The following is a 19100-nucleotide window of genomic DNA, read 5'->3' on the forward strand; positions in this document are numbered from 1 at the left end:
CAATCACGTTCTTTTGCAATCTGTGAGCGACAGATCCAGCTTGGTCTTAACAGGGTCTCCAAATGAGCTGATGAGAACGGGTTCAGACTGAACCCACAAAAAAGCACCTGTGTCATTTTCTCTAGAAAAAGAGGCCTGCACCCTGATCCTGAAATTGTTTTGCATGGTGAGCGTCTGCCCGTAAACAGGGAACATAAATTCTTAGGCATAATTTTAGACGCGAAACTAACCTTTGTAAAGCACATAAAATATCTTAAAGACAAGTACATGAAAACTATGAATATCTTGAAGGTGCTCTCACGCACAACCTGGGGCAGTGATAGAAAATGTCTCATGAACTTGTATAATAGCCTCATACGCACACGACTAGACTATGGAGCCATTGTTTACCAGTCGGCTACTCCAACTGCTCTGAAGATGCTAAACCCTGTCCACCACTTAGGCATTCGCTTGTCGACAGGCGCCTTTAGAACAAGCCCAATGGAAAGCCTTTACGTTGAATCGGATGAGTGGTCACTTCATCTGCAGAGAACATACTCCTCTTTCATGTATTTACTGAGAGTGAACGCAAACAGTAAACAGCCCGCGTTCCCCACCATAAACGATTTGTCCAGTTGTCAACTTTTTCGCAACCGGCCCACAGTGGCAAAGCCTTTCTCACTGCGTGTCAGAGACATGGCTGAAGAAACAAGGGTTCCACTGCTTGAATACCACCTTATGTCCCCTGCTATACGGCCCCCGCCGTGGCAGTGGCAACCAATAAACTGTGATATATCTTTCGTAACTGTTACAAAGCACGCGCCTGTCGCGCATATACGAATGTATTTCCTCGAATTACAGCAAAAATACTCCTCTACTGAATTCTTTGCAGACGCATCGAGGTGTAATTCTGGCGTATCTTACGCAGCGGTCGGTCCATTCTTTTCGGATGCTGGTGTTCTGCACCCTAACACAAGTATCTTCACAGCAGAGGCCTACGCGATATTGGCCGCCGTTAAACACATTAAAGAATTTAATATCCCAAAGGCAGTTATATACACAGATTCTTTGAGCGTCTTAAATGCTTTGAAAGCTGTCAGGAAATATCAAAACCCTGTAATTATTTCTCTTTACTCAGCATTGCTAAAAACCTATGCGTCTAAGCAGCATATCGTCCTATGCTGGGTGCCGGGGCACCGAGAGATAGAGGTAAACGTGTTAGCTGACCAGCTAGCCACATCCGTCCACGCAAACGCTGTAGACTTCCACGACTATCCCTGTAATGGACCTCAAGCCCTCAATAAGAAAAAAAGCTAAGAGATTTCTGGCAGCGCTTGTGGGATAAAAAACAACAAATAAATTACATGTTATCAAGCCTTATCTTGGCAACTGGCCGCCAGTATCAAAGAACCGCCACACAGAAGTAACACTTTGCAGACTCAGGATTGGACACACATACAGCACACACGCATACCTCTTGTCCGGTGGCGATCCGCCCATGTGTGATAAGTGTGGTGAGCCACTTACCGTGCTTCACATCCTGCTGCAATGCACTCAATTAGACGCTAATAGGAAAAACCATTTTCCATTACCACATCGGCAGCTAATTCCACTCCATCCTCAAATGATTATAGGTATAGAACCTCTCTTCAAACATAAATCCCTGTTTCAATTTTTAAAAGATGTAGATAGTTTTCATATTATAGCCCCAGAAAATCCGTAGCACAGCCTCTAACAGAGGTTTCTGCTGCGGTAGGTGCAATAAAAGAAAGCGCCACCTCCCAGCCTTTGGGCTCAAAGGCCCCCGGAGGCATAAGTGCTATTTACATATTCTCGCATTTTAGCCCCATGATAACTTATCACGCGTACTATATCCACAGACCACTACATGTATCACTATCATAATTTTATGCTATATACTATTTTACGCTTCCATGACATTCATTGATTTTAGGCCACTTTACAGCCATGTTACATCCCACCATCGCCACTCACAGATCAGCGTTTAACACAATATTATCAGTCATGGCGCTCTTTGGACATACCTGGCCCTTGCGCCACTAAACAACACACATCCATCCATTCAGTTGCGTTTCGCCTCTCCGAGAGGCAAGAGGTGTGTCGTGTGAGCTCCTCAGCAGCAGCTTAGAATGTGGTGAGCGCGGTTTCAATCATGGACCCAGCACCTCAAAAAGACACGACGTAATGTTAACGGATTCCTGTCACATTTACCGCTAAATGGGCACTGCACATTTTAGACAGAGGTGGAGTGCGACATCACCATTGGGCGCTTTGTCGCTACGTTTGAGGGTTATCGTGGTAGCAACAACTTTCATGGCCGGCAATGGAGGTTGACAAAACGATGAGGCCGCTTCTGGCCTTTTCTAAAAGTTCAGCAGCAATGATCAGTCTGGATTTCCTCCTTCGCCTGTCAATGTGTGCGCAATAATTTTCACATTCAGTTTCCGTTTCTCGAAATAGTAGCATAAGATATAGGGACGTAACCTATTCAACTTCTGATTGGATATTACGGGCACACCACCGCGACAATTTTCACGCAGTAACGGTCTCATGCGTCATATATTTTCAGCGGTTCGTGACGTTGACGGGCGGCGTACTCTGGGATCGCATTGCACGGAATCTCTGACTTCCCGAAATCTTGGCACCATTCAAAGACGCAGCTTCTCGTGCTGTCGAGCTCTAAAACTTTTAACAACCTTCTTTACTAAAGACGACATTATATTTCGGCATTAAGAGTTGGCACGTCCCTGCCGTTCTTTACTGAAACTGGTATTGAAGCACTTAATTATTTTTATATATATACTTGTGTGTTTATCTTGTAATATTCAATTGACTTGTGTTTAACTGCAGAAAGTGCAGAAAGTGACATATTGTTCTTACTTTTCTTAAGTTTTACTGTTTGTTTCCGTTTACAAAACGTGCTTTATTGACAGAGCGTCTTTCATTAACCGTCATGTAATCATGCTTTCATCGTCAAACAATTTATTGCTTGCGGCGAAGGCCGGCGACACAACTGTTTTTTTATATTTTTTTCTATGAGGTTTTACGTGCCAAAACAACTTTCTGATTATGAGGCACGCCATAGCGGGGGACTCCGGAAATTTGGACCTCCTGGGGTTCCTTAACGTGCACCTAAATCTAAGTACACGGGTGTTTTCGCATTTTGCCCCCATAGAAATGCGGCCGCCGTGGCCGGGAACCTCGTGCTCAGCAGCCTAATACCATAGCCACTGAGCAACCACGGCGGGTGACACAACTGTTGCGAACATTTCCCATTTCATCCAAATAAATCACTCACGCTGGCGCACGAATGGGCAGCCACCGGCTACAGATGCTACAGCTTCGAAGCCTAGGTGCACAAGAGTGAACACACTGAAGACATATCAGAGAACAACGAAAAGAAAGATCCCGTAGCATTTTTCAACTTGTGCAAAAATCTTTATGCACAGTCATCATGTTCTGAGCACAGCTCAGAAACACCAGCTGACGCAGCGAGATTTTCGAGGACCATACGTTGTAAAACAATGTCGCTATAAAGACACGTTTTTTTTCCCACATACGCCAAGGACGTATACCGCAAACACAACACACGCATACGCCCTCAGTCGGAGAGCTATCTCTCAGAGGCACGACGAACCCGCCGCTTCCGCGCTGGTCCCACTTTAAACGGTGCAGCCCCGGGTCGCCGCGCGATGGCCTCTAATTACAGAAGCTCGTCGAAGTGGGGCGTACACAAAGCGCTAGTCCGCGGAGCCGGCACAACGAAATGCCGAGGCCCGCAATGCGAGACGCTCTCGTAATAAATCGATCCCCGGGACGGTGGGAGGCACCGCGGAACGCGCGACCCCAGTCCGCTTTAACAAGGAGCGGCCTCGAGTTCGAAACGCTGCCGCGCTTTTGCGGCCAATTGATCCGCGTCGGTCGCCATCAACATTGCTGTAAACTCACGACCGGTTGCGTTGGCGCTGCGTCCAGGCTTGTTACGCTCATCGAAAACTGCGCGCACGATGCGTAAGAATGATCGGTCAGAATGAACGCGCGGAATCATTGAAGACGCCGCGAGTTAAAAGTTTCAACGGGCGCGTGGCATACACTGGTTCGCGCTGCTTGCTAAGAGAAACGGGCCAAAGGAGATAAAGGACATGCTGGCCGTATTAATAGACCGCTTGGCTACTAGGCACTAGTGGATGAAGGGAAATGTTTAAAAGCTGAAGAAACAAAAGAAGACACTATACGGCGATAAAATCTCCGCACAAACCCGAGAAAAGGAGCTGACAACGATGCAGCCATTCATACATGCAATCCCGATGCTCTTAAAAAATAAGTATCGGGACAGCAAGTGGTTCTACATCGACTCGGGTTGACGTCGACCCGCACCATATGTCCAAGGATTTTCTTTGCCGAAAGGGGGTGATTTTTCAGGCTTGTTCAGTGTTCTGCAGAGCACTTTTCTTTGCACACGGAAACTAGAACAGTCGCACGGAAGGTTGCGCAATCGTCTGTTTGCACCGACAAACTCCACATTCGGGACTTCTGACCAAAGTAGGCGTTTGTGAATACTGCTCAAGGATGTTGTCACTGTTTGCATGAATGCGGCGCTAACTCCGTTGCCAAAATAATATTATACGCCGAAATATAAAGCATGTCCTGTCGAGCCAGCGGTACTGCTCCGCTGTACTTCAGCACTTACCCGAATTCTCAGGTCCAATATTTAGAAAATTGTCACGCGTCCATTGTTTTGCGAAACGTGATTATGCGTTTTATTTTCATTAGTCAAGAGTACGCTTTTTTCTACTTTGTCGTGCCTTTGACAATGTTTCGCCAAACCCTCGACCAGATTAGAACTTCAAGTTCTAATCAATTTCCCAACCAGACAGGCAATTCTGTCGAAATGTTTAGCTTCCTCGACCAGATTGTTTCACTATTTTTCTCGTCACCGTCTTGCACCGGGTTACCGCTGTTATGGGTTCATTGCTCGGGCAAGACACGCGTACAGTGTCCGACATTTCTTTAACGTTGTAACCGCTTCCATATTGCGAACGAGAGTCACCTCATCTGATTTCTCGCGCTACGCGAACACTGTAGCTGCTCTCTCATATGCGCGAACACCAGCGATTACTATGGAACGTGCGTCGATACAGTTATAGAAATAGCAAATGGAGTGGACCGGTGGGTTTACATTTATCACACGTCACTGTGCTTGCTGCTATTGTTATTATAGGGTTCATCGGCTCTATGGGCACAAGTCTGCCCAATCGAAAGTTTATTTTGCTAAGCGAGGCGCTTGAAAGTGCATGCGTCCTCATCGTCACCAACACGTGACAATAAGCAGTACATAGTAAATTTCATGCAAGGAGAACGAACTACATGTAACAAGTCGGGTTGCTTGCCTCGCCTCGCCGTACGGCTTTCCACTGCAGCGTTATATTCAATGGAACTTATGGCACTCCAGAGGGTGCCTTGTGTGCGCGGTACCGAGTCGACACCTACTTAAGTCGTTATAGGGTAGTCTGTCGCGGTGGCAGTTTTTGCTACGCTTGACGCCCGCCGAGGTAGCCCCAGGCATGTTCGAAGGGCTTGGCCTTGAATGTTCTGTAGTACACGGGTGCTAGTTTTGTAAGTATTGGAGACCACTGGTCCGCTATATCGAAAGTATCCTAGGAAAAGCGTCCTGTATAGTTGAAGCATTAATGCCACGGATGTGCCCCACATTTTACCGGCAAGAAACATTAGCACATGGGCGATAGAGGTAAGCCTCTTCTTTCAGTACGTGAGGCTCCATGAAAGGTCTCTGTCAATAATAAAGCCTAAGAATCGGTGATAATTTGTGTATAAAATTGTTTGGTGGTCAATAGAAATGGGGTACCAGGTGGTGGGCTTGTGGGTAAAAGCGACTAAGGTGGGCTTCTCGGTCGGAATGCTGAAGCCTTGAGCACGTGAAGACGACGATATTAGGATTACCGCTTTTTGGAGCCGGGCACACAACTGGGGACGCGTAAAGGCCGAAGCCCCATATGCATATGTCGTCAGCATATATGGAAAGGTTGACTGTATATAGTAGAACTGCGGAAAGACCAATGATTGCAAGGTTGAAAATAGTGGTGCTATGAACGCCGCCTTGTAGGACGCTACCACAACTGTAATGGTCAGTGGTTTGGCCATCCGCACTTTGAACAAAGAAGGATCGTTTGAATAGATAGCCCCGAAGTCACCGAAACATTCGCCTACCAATTCCATTATTTTCTAGGGCATCAAGGATGACTTCATGAGTTACATTATCATAGCCGCAACCGATATGTGCGACCGATATATGTTTGAGGTGTTCTTGTTGTAAAGACGTCACGAGGTTGATGACGTTGTCAACAGATGAGCGGCCTCTTCTGAGCCCAGCCATGGCCTCGGGGTATACGTTATGGCGCTCAAGATAGCACTTGAGGCGTGTGAGAACCATTCTTTCCATGACCTTCTCAATACAGTTGGATAGCGCAATGTGCCGGTAGGATGCTAGGTCAAGTGGCGACTTTTCAGGCTTCAGGAGTGGTATCGGGCGGCGCGACTTCCACCATTCAGAAATAACGTCATCATTCCATGGCTGATTGCAGCATTCCAGAAGTTCACGTCGGCCATCTTCACCTAGCTGGCATAAAGCAGCATAGGTGATGCCTCCGGTCGTGGTGACGATGAGCGCCTGCATGTGGCTAGACCAGCGTCCAGTTCAAGTGAGAAGCACATATTCAAGTCTGGAAAGCGTGTCGCAGGGACCTCGCCCAGAATTTCGCCATTGATGGTGACCATACTACCCGCAGTCTTCACACATAGATCGTCGGCAATATCAACCAGCGCAAAGCCTTGATGGAGGGCTGTGGCGCAGAATCGCTGTCGTTGTTGTAGTGACGAACCAAGACTGCGCACCGTCCTCCATATGATAGACAGTGGCTTTCGAGGGTCAAGTGATTCACAGAACGTCTTCCACCGTTGTTCCTCCAGCCTTTCCATACGTCATCGGATTTTCTTTTGTATACGTCGGGCGTCTCTAAGGTCATGAATTGACTTGCACCTGTATCGCCTCTCGGCCCTTCTACGAATTGTTCGAAGTCACTCAAGCTCCATGTCGAAATCCGTACGTTTTGTTGTACATGTCGAGATGTACTTATACGCTTCCTGCACACTTGTAATGAAGTCCTCAATGCTGCAGGCAAATCCTTCTTTGCATGCCTATTCCCCCTTTGTCTTATAAGTTGACCACCTTACTTGTAGAGAAATTCAAAAGGAGGAGGTGCCAAGAACCATGATTCTCAAGAAGGTGGGAATATGGTGACTTCCATGCGTCTCGACAACAGAAAGCCATCGAACACTTTGACCAAGACGCCGTGACTCCAAAGTCAAATCCAAGCAACTGCTATAAGTCGAGCCACGCAAGTACGTAGGACTGCCATGGTTCATAATGCTAAGTTCGCGGCCTAAAGCAAATTGCACTAGCTTCCGGCCCCTGGAATCTATTCCGGAGCTTCCCCAACGCAAATGATGAACATATTGTCACCGGTTATAATTCAGGGTCCAGGAGTCGCCATCGGGAAATCTCGTCGGTCGCCCTCGAATCGTCTAGATGGGGAGATGTAGGTACCGAAAAGGAAAAGGCAACTCTATTCTTTGTAATGCGCAAACCAGTACGCATGGAAACAAAGCGCTGCATGAGCGGCGCGTTGTCTGAGGCGGCTCCTGTGAATCGCACCCACGCGTCATCCACGCGTCACCCACGCGCTTCTCCTCGTGATTTCTAGATTAGCGAGGCAGTCGCGTCACACTTAGCTCTGCTGGCAACGTGCCACACGAGGGAGATTGAAAATTACATTATGGGATTTTATGCGCCAAAACCACTTCCTGATTACAAGGCACGCCGTAGTGGAGGACTCCAGATATTTTGTCCACGTGGGGTTCTTTAACGTGCACTTAAATCTAAGTACACGGGTGTTTTCGCATTCCGTCCCCATAGAAATGCGGCCACCGAGGCCATGATTCGATCCCGCGACGAGGGAGATTGGCCGTTCCAGCCAATTTATCGCGAAGTGAAAACACTTACACAGCTGCGCTAAAATTGCGCATTACGGAGTATCGTAATCGCCGCTGAATTTTGAGCTTGAACCTTTGCCGGCGACCTTTTATATTTGAGTTCACGGAGGGTTACAAAGGCTCACGCCTACAGGCGGCGACATTTTGAGCAACAACATGTTGTGTACGAAAAATACTTTGAAAGTTACCAATTCAAACTACAACGTAGTCCAGTTACGACGAAGTCGAAGCGACCGTGAAAATTTGCTTCTATTATCAGAAGGCCATCTTAACAAAAGTGATGTCAACAGCTAAAACTCTAATATTTCTGGTGCAACGAACTACCCAAGATGCAAAACTATAACTCAAACAAGCATTAAATTAAGGAGGCAGTTGGAAAAGTGGCCTTTATTAGATTTGAATAGTACAAAGTATTACTGAGTAACTTATGCAATCTTAAGCTATTGAAAAATTGTCTCTTATCGGCGCTGTACAGACTAGCGTGCAACCCCAATAGCTGCAATTTGGTCTAGCTTGCTCAAACGGTACTCAGTGCGATCAATTGGACAAAAAAACATCATTTCAACCCGTTCAGAGCATTATCGACCGCTTCATGGGTGAAGATCGCTGGGTGGAGTCGTCACCATAATTATCAGCCAGCAGAGGCACCTCGAGGGCCTCCTCAATTATTTCCGCGACATCCGCCGTGCAGGTTTCCACGTCATTGTCGACGCTGACGTAGCTGTTTGCCTCCCCAGAAGTGCAAGTTCGGGTCCTTATGTCGCTATACCAGAGTCGGCGTCCGCCAAGTCTATCGATCCAGGCATTTCGATGCACCGAGTAACAGCTGGCAATAGTGGCGGCTGCGTAAGTTCGGTTTAGTCAAATTAGCGGGTCGCGTTCAGCGACTGTTCATTCCTTTCTTTTTTTTTTACACTTGGGCTTACGAGAAACCACCTAATTTTGCCCAGACTGTTGCTCCTACCGAAAGTTAAACTTATACGGGTATACATCTCAATGGCAGTCTACATTTAAGGCAGGAGAAACTGAAGGCCACCCGATCTCGCACTGAACTTTCCCTCATGACGAGGTAAACTGGAACGAAACTGCGCAGTGAGCCCAACGTCTTTCGTCGCCGAAGCGGCCATCGCGAGGTGCCCTTGTCCCAAAGCCGCCTCCCGCGGCCTTCGGGGGCGCCGCCTTGGCGAGCAGGTGTCGCTGGCAGGGACTCGATAGAGCAGGGGAGGCGCGCCAATGTACCGCTGACGGGTCAGGCGCGAACCGAGCCCCGGTCCTGGCTTAATGCCTTGTTTTCGAAAAGAGGGGTGAACGTAGCTTTTACTTGCTTCGCACGGGTTCTTACTAGTTTTCTTCTCTTTCTTTTTGATTTCGTAGAACAGCGCTACAGCAAGAAAACGAAAATGAAAACGACTGTCGAAAAAAAAAAGAAACACTGGCATTCCCATTGTCGCTGTTTGGAGGAAAGTCAGCTCGAGATTAAGCAAACCTAAAAAAAAGGAAGACGGGGGTGGGGGGGGGAGGGGGCAAAAAGGGTTGCAGAAAGTGAAGTGTGCTCCAAGGTCATATTGATTGGTTGATCTATTGATCGATTGATCGTATAATTTGTAAAGAGGGACATTCTCTAATTGTTATTCCACGGGCGCTGAAGAAGACGAAACGAGAAGCTCGGCTGGCGCCCGGCATGAGTTCAGGTTTTGAGGCAACAACAACAGCTCAGCTTCTTGAGCTTGTGGCTGTTTAGTGTTGCCTTACGAAATGTTAAAATAAAGCTCTGTGCATTCAATTTCCTGCTCTGGTTTCCGCCCTATGAGAGCAAATAGAAGGACAAGGGCAAACAATTATCTGTGTTTAATTTGTTCTTGTTGTTTTCTTTAGTGCAAAAAGCATCGCAGAAAATTGAATGATGTCGTACCAACTAGGCTCATGTGGATCTCCACTGAGTATTGAATTGAAACAATATTCAACATGTCCGGAATAGTTTGCTGTATTTTCATGTAAAATGAGCGCATTCAGCAGCAATTATTTGCATTAAAACAACTGGCCACTCCAGAATCCATTACACTTGTGCTTGCAACACTGTCCACATAAAGATAGCTGCTACATCCAAGTTTACGGTGGTTCTTCTGCCTGGTGCTATTGCTTACCGTTCTCTTTTATGGTATTTTTTATGTCGCCAGCAGACTTCGAGTGCTTGCACAGGAGATCACGCTCTCTCTATGGTGCACACCAAGTAGCCAGACTAAGCGGAGCAATCGTCAATACCACATGCCCTCTTTGATGCATCTCTGTATGCCAAGTGGACTCCTCAGAATAGAGGCCACTCTGCTTCATCGCTTATGGCTAGGGGTGGCATTCACGAAATCTTACTCATTTCGCATTGTAATGGCCGACAACGCTCTCTGCAATGCTTGTTTTTGCGAGGAGACGCTAGAACACATTCTGTGCGACTGTCCTGAATAGAATGTTCAGAGACAGTCCCTGGCGTCCGTTCTAGCTTACCTTGATAATAGACCATTGTCAGTTGAAATGATTTTCACATGTCGCCGACAGAAGGCATCGCAGCTGAAGGCGACGAAGGGACTACGCTTTTTGAAAGAGACGGGCTTGGACAAGCGGCTGTGACAGTGATGTCACGTACCACGCAAGCGTGACGGACTGTAACTGACGATGTGTGTGCTGTGGTATGTGCTCTCTCTCTCCTCCCCATCTTTCAGCCCCCATCCCGCTCCCATGTGTAGGGTAGAAAACGGGTTGAGCTAAACTGATTAACCTCCTTTTCTTTCCTTCTCCACCTTTTCCTTCCTCTTATGGTGTCGAACCATAGTGTTTTGTGAAAGCGCAAGGGGTCCTTGCCTCCGATCACCGTTATCAGTTTCGGGGGTTTTAGCTACAATATTGCAGAAATAGTTGCGCTGTGCGTGCAAGCATCCGGCCTGCTCAGCGAGCCACATGGCTTTTTTTTTAAGACAAGCAGCCTTTCAAGCTAACCGAAGATTAAAAAGCGGTATTGTTTGTGCGTAGCGACCTCCCAAGGGGTGCAAGCACTTGTTCGCGGCGCTGCTAAACTGCCCTAGGTATGAAACTTAGCTGTTTTTGACCTTCATAGGCAACACCACACAGTGCCTCGTGTTGCGGTATATCACGTAGCGTCCCACGATATATAGGTAGTAACGTACGTTGTGCTTTCAGAAGCTAAATATAGATATTGTGCCCAGATAACACAAGGCTAAAGACTGTTAAGTTACCTGGTCAGTGTATCTCTCGGGGTGCACACTTCTCTTTATAGTAAGCTGATCCGTGAGATGAGGTACATGTGTGATGAATGGCGCTAGTTCGTGCTTGCAGTTCGCAGTGTTGTAGGGTCTTGTCCAGGCTGGGCAACACAGCAGACACCTCCCACCTTAAAAAAAATTCTCCAACTCGGTGAAACGTGAGAAGTGAATAACAACCAATCGGACCAAGTTGAGTTTCTTCCAACATGTTTCCAAATTTAGCGAGGGTTTTCTTTCGACAAAGTCAGTTGTGTTAGTGTAGATGCACGGATTGTAAATGTATTGAACCAGTTGTAATGGAATTTAGCATTTAGCTGCGCGCGCAGTGTCGGAATGCAAACTAGCGCTGCTGTGCGCAGGTCAAACGCTCCAAAGCTGGAACGTGCGCAGTTCGCGCTTGCTTCTGTTGTTCTGGCGAACAAAGAAACAGACATCTCACCGCGTTCAAGGAGAAAAGGGCATCTCCTGGTTGCACCGCTGAACTAAAGGTTGCTATGAAAACGATGCGTCGCCTGTCAACATGACATGTGTCATGATCAACGGTAGACCTTCCGAGGTAGTTATCATTCCTGCCACCGTGCCTGCAGACGAAAGTACATTAGCGAGAATGTTGCCGCTGCTTAAGGTATTAGTAACATTAATGCTAGGGCAGAAAAGTATAAACAAAGAAAAGCAAATAAAGCTTAAGCGTGCGTCACCATAATTTATCAAATTACCTGCCTAAACAAAGTCTACGCCTCGATTTGAAACGGCAGCGAGGTATTTAAAATAAATAAAGAGAAAGTAATGGCCTACTTGCCGGTAAGAAAGAAGTACCGGGAAGTTGCTCTTTGAAATGCGCGTCGTTTGCGCCTTTCTCGAAACGATGAAATCCTACATTGCTGTCTTTCCACCGCGATGACACGCATAATCCTACAGAACAACGGTCTTTCGATTTCCTTTTTTCAGAGGGTATGCATGTTGTGGGTTCATTCAAATAATCGGTTGGGGATGGCGTCCGCCACCGCCGCCGGTGTCCGTAGTAGCTATCGCCGGAAATCAGAAAGAAAAAAAAAAGCGTAGTTGCCGCCGGGATCGCACCCAAGCCCGTTTTGTGGGAGTCAGCTACTGAGCCACGCGATTGTTCTTTCTTTCGTGGTATTTATTACAGCAGCGTGCTCATCTGTGCGAGCGCCTGCCATTGCGGCCCTCATTCTACGACTATGCACAACGGGTTAATGTTTTATCGGATTGAGCCAGGCCATCGCTTGCTAGCCTGCATTGAAAAAAAAATCCCCTGTAAACCTGTCCTAACTCACAGTAGACACGCGATGGTACATGCGCACCACCTCGCGTCAATACGTTCACATTTTGCATTGCAGTTGCATATTAATACACCAGGTAGAACACCGTGTAGCAGATGCACAGGTACAGGCACAAGGCAGTTCGAGAAGGTTTGTAGCAGACAAAAAATCGCAGTGTCGCCCGAAAGGCGAAGCATAGACTGCGATAGCAAATTAGTATGCAACAATACGAAGTAATGCTAGTAGGTTTACCGGTCGTATAAACTTGAAAACATTCGCTTACTACATTAACTAACACGGATAGTCTCAGCGCGCACAAACAAACATGAACACATCACATTCGATGAGTACGGAGGCTTACTGTAAAAACGCCGGTTCGAGCGAGTGCGGCAGCAGCAGCGAGTAAAGCGAGTTTAATTTTCTCTCTGAATTTCAACAAATGTAATTAAAATTGGCCCAGGGGTCATCTAAGAAGAGAACTTCTGCTTTTTACTTGTACTTGAATAGGGGGCATCGAGTATCAGCTAAAGCGTCCTCTTAAAGCTCATAGCTTTCCCTGGATCTTTCGCTTGCATTCGTGGTCGGCGGCCGGACGTTCAACTCCAAGCGCATGCGCGGAAGAAAAAAAAAATGAATAGAGGCGCGTGAATGGCTACGCCAGTACTGAAGTCGTCGCTCTCCGTCGCAGCTGAGCGCGTGCGCAGCCGTTTCTCTCCGGTTCCGAAATGGTTTGGCCACGCGTCCCACGTACATCTGAGGAGCAGGCAGCTTTCGATCAGCCACGCCGCGAGCACAACCGGGAACGAGCTCGTCTACGCCATGCCGATGCTGCAGCCCGGGCACAAGAACAGGCTCGTGCAGCCGAGCGCAAGCAGCAACTGCGTACCGATGATCCGGCGCCCTACCAAGCCGTCGTTTAATGAACCGTCAGATTTAGCCCACCAGGGCCGCACATTTGCACTTCACTAGTTAACCCCCTCTATGGAGTACTTGAGCGGTGAATCTTTTATTTATATTTCGCGGCGAAATTGACCACCATTGATTTTTTGACCATTGATTTTGATTGACCAGTGATTTAGTGTTTATTGGTAATGTATAATGAAATAGCAGTTATATCTTTTCCGCTGCACACAAAGATATTGTCCTTGCAACGGGCCCTTGAACAGCTTTCTTCTTTTTTTCACAACTTGTGACTTATTTTCTGCGGCCATTTACTTAGCGTTTTTGGAAAGCTCTTATAAGCGGGCATTAATTCTGGCAAATAGTGTTTGCAAGTAGGCGCTGAAAATGTTGAGATACTATTTCTGCAGTTTTTATACGACTATGTCTGACCTCGTGATTAAAACTGATATTTTGTCCCTTATTGCTAGCTGTGTTATTTCTTGTTTTTTTTTCTGCACTAGTCAGTTCTACCTAATGCATTGCGCTTGCGTTTGGTTATCCTATATCTAATTTGATATTCGGTACTCACTATTCCTATTCGATCCGTATTGAAATAAAGTTGAAATTCGCCCACCTCAAATTAAAACAAAAGAAAATTTAAGCAATTCATCATCGTCATCTGTAATTGATTTTTCGCTAAAAATGGAGCGTTCTGGACCACGACCAAGCGACGTCGTCCAAAACATGATACGATAGCAGCACTGCTCTACACAGCGGTGAACAGCACTATGTAGCTGAAATAGAGAGGTGGGGAGGTAGAACAGAGTATCTTTAGAGGGATGGCGCTCCTCTGTCCTCTTACCTGTACTTTCCGACAGAAGCAACATGTTCAGCAATCTTTAAAGGATTTTTTAAAAATCTATTCATTTATCACCCGTCGCCGTCTCGTGGCACAATCCAGTTGATGCGTGCGAGCCAGTAACGAAGGGCAACTTCAGGTAATTACACCAGATAACTTCTTTTAAGCAGGTGCAAACGACCAGAACAGGCGTGGTGCTTTCTTTGGACAATCATCGTTTACTTTCCACAAACATGACGACGAACATTGCTTCTGCATCAATTTGTAAAAAATACGCGCGTGGGCTGTCCCCGAGACAACGGAGCCCGGTCCGACGCAGCGTAGACAGCGGCGGGAGCTGAGGCCGCCTTGGCCGCACCCAGGACGGGGCCCTGCTTGGAGCTGAAGACCGCGTCGGCGGTGTGGCCGGTAACGGTTCCCGGCTCGTTCATGTCGACGGTGGCCCGGAAGCCGTCGGCGTCGGCCACGTAGGTCACCTTCCGGTAGGTGCCGTTGACGTCCCGGTAGCCGTAGGATCCGGTCTTCACATTGTTGGCGTCACTCTCCTCCTTGTGGAAGGACTGCGTGCCGTACTCGTCCACGTTGTCGTAGCCGAAACTGTACGGCTGCGGCGGCTGCGGTTTTAAATAAAAGGCGGGACTAAATGCGCGAAGGGCAGAACTCTGTATATCTTGGAGTAGACGTTCGGCTCGTGGCGCTACACTGTAAAAAACGTTCGCAACCTTAGCCTTAAGGCGGTGAAAGAACTTTAAAGTTCATTATAGAGAGCGTACTCTACACCAGTGATGGGAAAAGCCTTATGTTGAAAACTGCCTTTTGTTTTGACCACCTTGTATGCATCGAATACTCAGAAACGAAACTTCGCTAGTGATATCTGTTCATGTTTATTTGACGCAGTTATCTTGTATTCCTTTCGCGGTTACTATTACGATTACATGCCGCAAAAACGTCAGCAATAAAGAAAGGTTCCGTTTTTCGCCTTCGATCTTGCCCCTTTAGCATGACGTTGTTAATCATCACAAACAGCATCAATAAGGATGCAACGAATTTTGCTATGTCGAGACCTGTCAAGCAAGTGATACTTATCAGTTGGCTCCAGCCACATGACAATTGTGCCCATGCATTGTCAGAATTATATATAAGCTTCAAAGTTTGGGACTTGTCAGATGTAAGCGCTTGTATAGTAAATACTTGCGAGTAGAAACTGTTTAGAGTTTCAAGCGTTTGATCACTAGAAAACGGGTAAGCAGCCTACAAGATAATACATATGTATGTATATAGTTTACAGGCTGATTACTTTTTTGAAAAGTAATTTTCACTCCTCAAGAAAGCAACTTATTTCCTCTAGTGACAGAAAGCGAGCATCTTACCGCGAGAATATCTTACACCGCAATTCCGTAAATGTCACTGGCACAGCAGTTGAACGCTGAGAGCATTACAACGCGCTTTAAGTGCATTTATCTGGGGCCCTAAAAACCACTCTGCTCCCACGCAGTGTTGTGAGCTAAATGACACGAAGCTTCTTTGACTTAGTAAGGTAGCAGCAGCAGCGTATGACACGAAAAGTTTAGTCGCCTGTAGCTGTTATGTCCCTGTGACGAGGACGAAAGCGATGTGAGCATGCTTGTGGTGGGGAGAATGCTGAAGAGTGCTGTGCGCACACAAAAGCAAGGCACACATGCAAGGTCACTTAGAGCATCCCCCCTCCCCTTTGCCTCAGAGTTCGCACATACCCATTCCGAGTGATAGACAAAGGATGGGCACACAACCAGCCAGTAGCGTAGCCATGGGTGACACACTATGCACGTGCTCCCCCCCCCCTAGAATTTCTCTGTTAGAATACGACCTGCCAAGCCCCTCCCCCATATCTCCCCGTCCATGTCCACGATAAGATATGTGCGTCCCTCCTCCTCCCCTCGCCCCATCGTTGAAGAAAATTTCTGGCTGCGCCACCACAATCAATGGGACATACCCAGTGCCCCAAGTTGTCTGCTCGGCAACACAGGAGCCAGTACCCCAAAGTGTGAGGAAGAGCCAAGTAAAACCTCGATTCAAAGAAGGTGGAGTTCTAAACAAAAGTTTGAGATAACGCCCTGCAGACAGCGTACTACTGCCACTAAGAGTCCCCACTATCACTACTGCAATGATGCTACTCAATCACGCCTGTGGAGAAATCTGGAAACCTGCTATTTGTAAAAGAGGATGGTTGGCGCAAACGTACGTAGACGGGCTCGGGCGAGGAAGCGCCAGGGCCGGCACCGGCGGCCACGACGGTCCCAGGACGCCTGAGGATGAACTGGCCTTGAGGGCCGAGCTGTCCCACGGCGGTGGCGACAGTGAAGACGAAAGCGGCGAGAACCTGAAGAATGGCAAAACATTGTAGATGTTTAACAACGCATTGAACTTGATTATAACGCTTTCGCGATAACTCCCTTGTAAACAAAGATTAAGTTGAATATACGCTCCTAGCCAGAGTTTATGCAAAGAAATGAAGAAGGGGTTAAAGTAGATCAGCGAATTTGGCTGATCGGAGCGTTTTTTGATGCCTCCCGATTCTTGTCCTATCCCCCACTATGCGTACGGGCCACGTTCAAGGCTAGCCGTTATAATCAGGCGGCGGCCTGCATATGAATTCTCATGATCTTGCACTCTCTAGGCATGCATATATCGTTTTGGCACGAACAGCTCTTCTGCGTTCTGCTATAGGCTTCAAGAACGAAATGGCAATGTTAACTCAGTATGTTACATTGTATAGACTGCACATTGTCGCAGTCCAGTGTGCAGCGCCCTACGCACGTGCTGCGACAGTGACGCAGTGTCTGTATTTACACAGTATCTTACTCTACGTTAACTGGGAAGGCGGTGCGCTAATCCTCCTAAGTACTCATACTCAATGCCTATGATGTCTTTACAATACTTACATGGATGTCGAAATGCATGATATACTTAAGCATAGTACTTGTTGTCGAGAGAGCTAACGTGTATCGTCTCACGTGTGAAGAAAAACGTTCATATTGAGACCCTCCACCATCGGATAAGCGCTATATTGCGCAGTATGAATATACCCATGTAACGAATAAACATACACTTACCTTGGCAGTCATATTTTCCTTTGGCTACCTTTAAGTGGGTACACTGTGTTATAAGTTTCTAAGGGCTTATGGGCTTGGGCTTCGTTGGATAGAAGCGACTAGATGCGTTGTGACTGCTCGACGGACATACCGAACGTTTTTATACCATCCCCGGCACTCTCTCTTCCGCAACACCTTCTCGCCTACACGTTCGCTTTCCCCCTCCGGCGTCGTCCCAGAACTAGGAAGATGGCACAAAATTTTATTTATCCTTCTCAGAACCAGGCGAGAACGTCTTCGCAATAAGGGGGGGCATTGTCACGCCTTTCTTGTTGATGCTTTCGCAGTTTGCGTCTCTTTGCAAAGCTCGGAGTTGAGAATTTCTCTTTGCGCGTCTCAGTGCCACCTCGGAAGTGCGTTGCGTTAGACTAATTTTCTTCGTTCTTGCTCTTCCGGGCTCGAGTGAGGCAGAATACCAAGCCGCTAGCGGCACGCTCTTTACACAGAGGTCAAACTTCCGCGTGAAAACGAAGTGTCAAAAACGGGACGAGTGAAACCAGTTTGACCATCGGTAGATTTTTTATTCATGCATTCAGCACTGCCCACACGTACAGGACCAAGCAGAAAATGAGAGCATGTTATCATACGAAGAATACATACGGCATTACAGAACATTAATACAGTTTTACGGCTTTTAGTCACGTGCCACTTGTTGAAAACGCCGAAGTTTTGGAAAGTGAACTCCAGTAATAGATCAATCTTTTGAAAAATGAATATTTTAGGTAAAAGTTCGCTAAAAATATCTTTGATGCCTTAAATCTGTTCAAGCTGGGCTGTTGTGCGTTCTCTAAGGCGGTGTGCTTCAGATCGCACGACAGTGTCCCACTGTAATGGAGTGGGACTTACATGGTGACGCGGCACGACATAGTAGCACTGCCGAAACAACAACAAGGACCATGTCAATTGGTATGCGTGCAAAAGACTTTAGACCATCTGCATTTAATCCGCCTTTTCATGCACATCTCAGCGTGAAATGAACTAAATAAGTAAAATAAAAACGAACTGTTTTTTAAGAGAGAAATAATCAGTGAAAAGTCCAGATAGGACACCTAGTAGAATGAGTGCTATTATTGCCAAAAGAACAGGCTGTGCATAATTTGGTTTAACCTTTGTGTAACTGTACACTAACAACTTGATAAAGCAAGTGACCTAAAATCACTGCGTTTTGAGGTAGCGCTGCGAACCGGCCCTACCTGCTGCCTGTTAAACCATGTGATTGTAATCTAAGGGCGCCATTGTAATGACATGCCCAGTCTTACGATACTCGGTTATTCACTAGTGCCACGTTCCCGAACACATAATTGTAGCTTGTCGATTTGAAAAAATACAGGGCACAAAAATACGTACTTGTGCGAAACACTTTTGTCCTTGCTGTTTCAATTGGTGTCCTCGGAATGACGGCTATGAAATTCAATAGGCGGCACCCGCAACGCTCCACCATGTCGCTGTACCTTGCTTACGCTCGTTGTTAATATGACTACGTGTTGTGACGACATAGGTCTTTCGTGTGTATGCAAACGTTACTCATTTCATGCTATTTTGGTTTAACGCTGTTGAAGGGATCCTTGTTGATAGAACATAAGAATCCTTATCTTGCTGAGTT

At 46.9% G+C, this 19100-nt stretch overlaps 2 protein-coding genes across 4 annotated transcripts in view; one reads left to right on the forward strand and one right to left on the reverse strand.

Moving 5' to 3' along the window:
- The window catches only part of LOC135899659 (5-hydroxytryptamine receptor 1-like), a 174667-nt gene that overhangs the window by 60962 nt on the left and 94605 nt on the right, over positions 1–19100 (forward strand). The gene's annotated exons all lie outside the window — the stretch shown is intronic.
- LOC135899657 (cuticle protein 16.8-like) overlaps positions 14611–19100 on the reverse strand; it is a 148688-nt gene continuing 144198 nt past the window's right edge. For all 3 annotated transcript variants that reach the window (XM_065428967.1, XM_070521349.1, XM_070521347.1), the window contains 2 exons: positions 16588–16725; positions 14611–14980 (listed from right to left, as the gene is read on the reverse strand). In XM_065428967.1, coding sequence (XP_065285039.1) covers positions 14624–14980; positions 16588–16725 — 495 coding nt within the window. In that variant the 3' untranslated portion in view covers positions 14611–14623. The remainder of the gene's footprint in view (positions 14981–16587; positions 16726–19100) is intronic.

The sequence above is a fragment of the Dermacentor albipictus genome, chromosome 7 (assembly GCF_038994185.2).
Source record: "Dermacentor albipictus isolate Rhodes 1998 colony chromosome 7, USDA_Dalb.pri_finalv2, whole genome shotgun sequence".
Classification (NCBI taxonomy): domain Eukaryota; kingdom Metazoa; phylum Arthropoda; class Arachnida; order Ixodida; family Ixodidae; genus Dermacentor; species Dermacentor albipictus.